The sequence below is a fragment of the Trichomycterus rosablanca genome, chromosome 15 (genome assembly GCF_030014385.1).
Source record: "Trichomycterus rosablanca isolate fTriRos1 chromosome 15, fTriRos1.hap1, whole genome shotgun sequence".
Lineage (NCBI taxonomy): Eukaryota > Metazoa > Chordata > Actinopteri > Siluriformes > Trichomycteridae > Trichomycterus > Trichomycterus rosablanca.
This window is the reverse complement of record NC_086002.1, coordinates 25000794-25002061: the sequence shown is the minus strand read 5'-3', so window position 1 is coordinate 25002061 and position 1268 is coordinate 25000794. Positions and strand designations below refer to the sequence as shown.

The following is a 1268-nucleotide window of genomic DNA, read 5'->3' as shown; positions in this document are numbered from 1 at the left end:
TTACCCTTTTCAGTCTGTGTCTACAAGAAGATCGGGTTTCCTCAGCATATTTTTACGTGTAATAAGATGTGAAATGTGCGCTGCGTCGCTTTACGCATCAGGAGCGGTGTGCTGTTTTAGCAGAACACAAGGAAACAGAGCATCGTTAGGTTCCCTTTGCGGGCTTTTACATGAACGAGAGAACTTATGTTCGGCCGACGTGCACTTTATTACCTCGCATTTTATATCAGGACTTGTATTTTAATCACTATTTGCCATGAGAAAACACAAGTGCGCATGTGTCACGGAAGCACACAGACGCTGCACTGGCCGAGTTGAGTCTACACAGTTCTCATGTGTGCTATAAAGCCCCGCCCCCTCTCGTAAGAGGGAGGAGTCTCTGTACAACAGAGCACAGCGCTTCACTCGCTCTTTCTTAGCGCCGTTTTAGCTCCAACAACGATGGTAGAAGAAGCTCCAGCACCGGCCAGCTCGGCCCCCGCCAAGGCTCCTAAAAAGAAGACCGCGGCCAAACCCAAGAAAGCGGGTCCCAGCGTCGGCGAGCTGATCGTCAAAGCTGTTTCCGCTTCCAAGGAGAGGAGCGGCGTGTCCCTGGCCGCCCTGAAGAAAGCTCTGTCTGCAGGTGGATACGACGTGGAGAAGAACAACTCCCGCGTCAAACTCGCCGTCAAAAGCCTGGTGACCAAGGGCACCCTGGTGCAGACCAAGGGCACCGGCGCTTCAGGCTCTTTCAAGCTCAACAAGAAGCAGACCGAGGCGAAGAAGCCCGCGGCCAAAAAAGCCGCCGCTCCTAAAGTGAAAAAGGCCGCAAAGAAACCCGCCGCTGCAAAGAAGCCCAAGAAGGTAACAGCCAAGAAGCCCGCCGCTAAGAAGTCCCCCAAGAAGGTCAAGAAACCCGCTGCTGCCGCTAAGAAAACCACCAAGAGCCCCAAGAAGGCTAAGAAGCCGGCGACCCCCAAGAAGGCAGCCAAGAGTCCTAAAAAAGCCAAGGTAGCCAAACCCAAGACCGCTAAGCCCAAAGCGGCCAAGGCCAAAAAAGCTGCACCCAAAAAGAAGTAAACTTGTTCCTGTTTTATTATCTTCATTTTCTTAAAACGGCTCTTTTAAGAGCCACCTATATCTTCCCATAAAGAGTCGCGTTTCCTAAACACATACATACATATAAGCATGCATGCAAACATACAACTATTCATACATGCAGCCGTCCATACATACATATTTTGTGGAGAGTGTAATAAGCAAGGAGTTAAAAACACTAAGTATAACTG

General features: G+C 50.2%; 1 protein-coding gene across 1 annotated transcript; it reads left to right on the top strand.

The window, feature by feature from the left end:
- Window positions 1–400: 400 nt before the first annotated feature.
- On the top strand, window positions 401–1059 carry LOC134328854 (histone H1-like). The gene has a single exon (XM_063010086.1). It carries the CDS (start codon window positions 442–444, stop codon window positions 1057–1059), a length of 618 nt encoding a protein of 205 aa, XP_062866156.1. The 5' UTR covers window positions 401–441.
- Window positions 1060–1268: the final 209 nt, after the last annotated feature.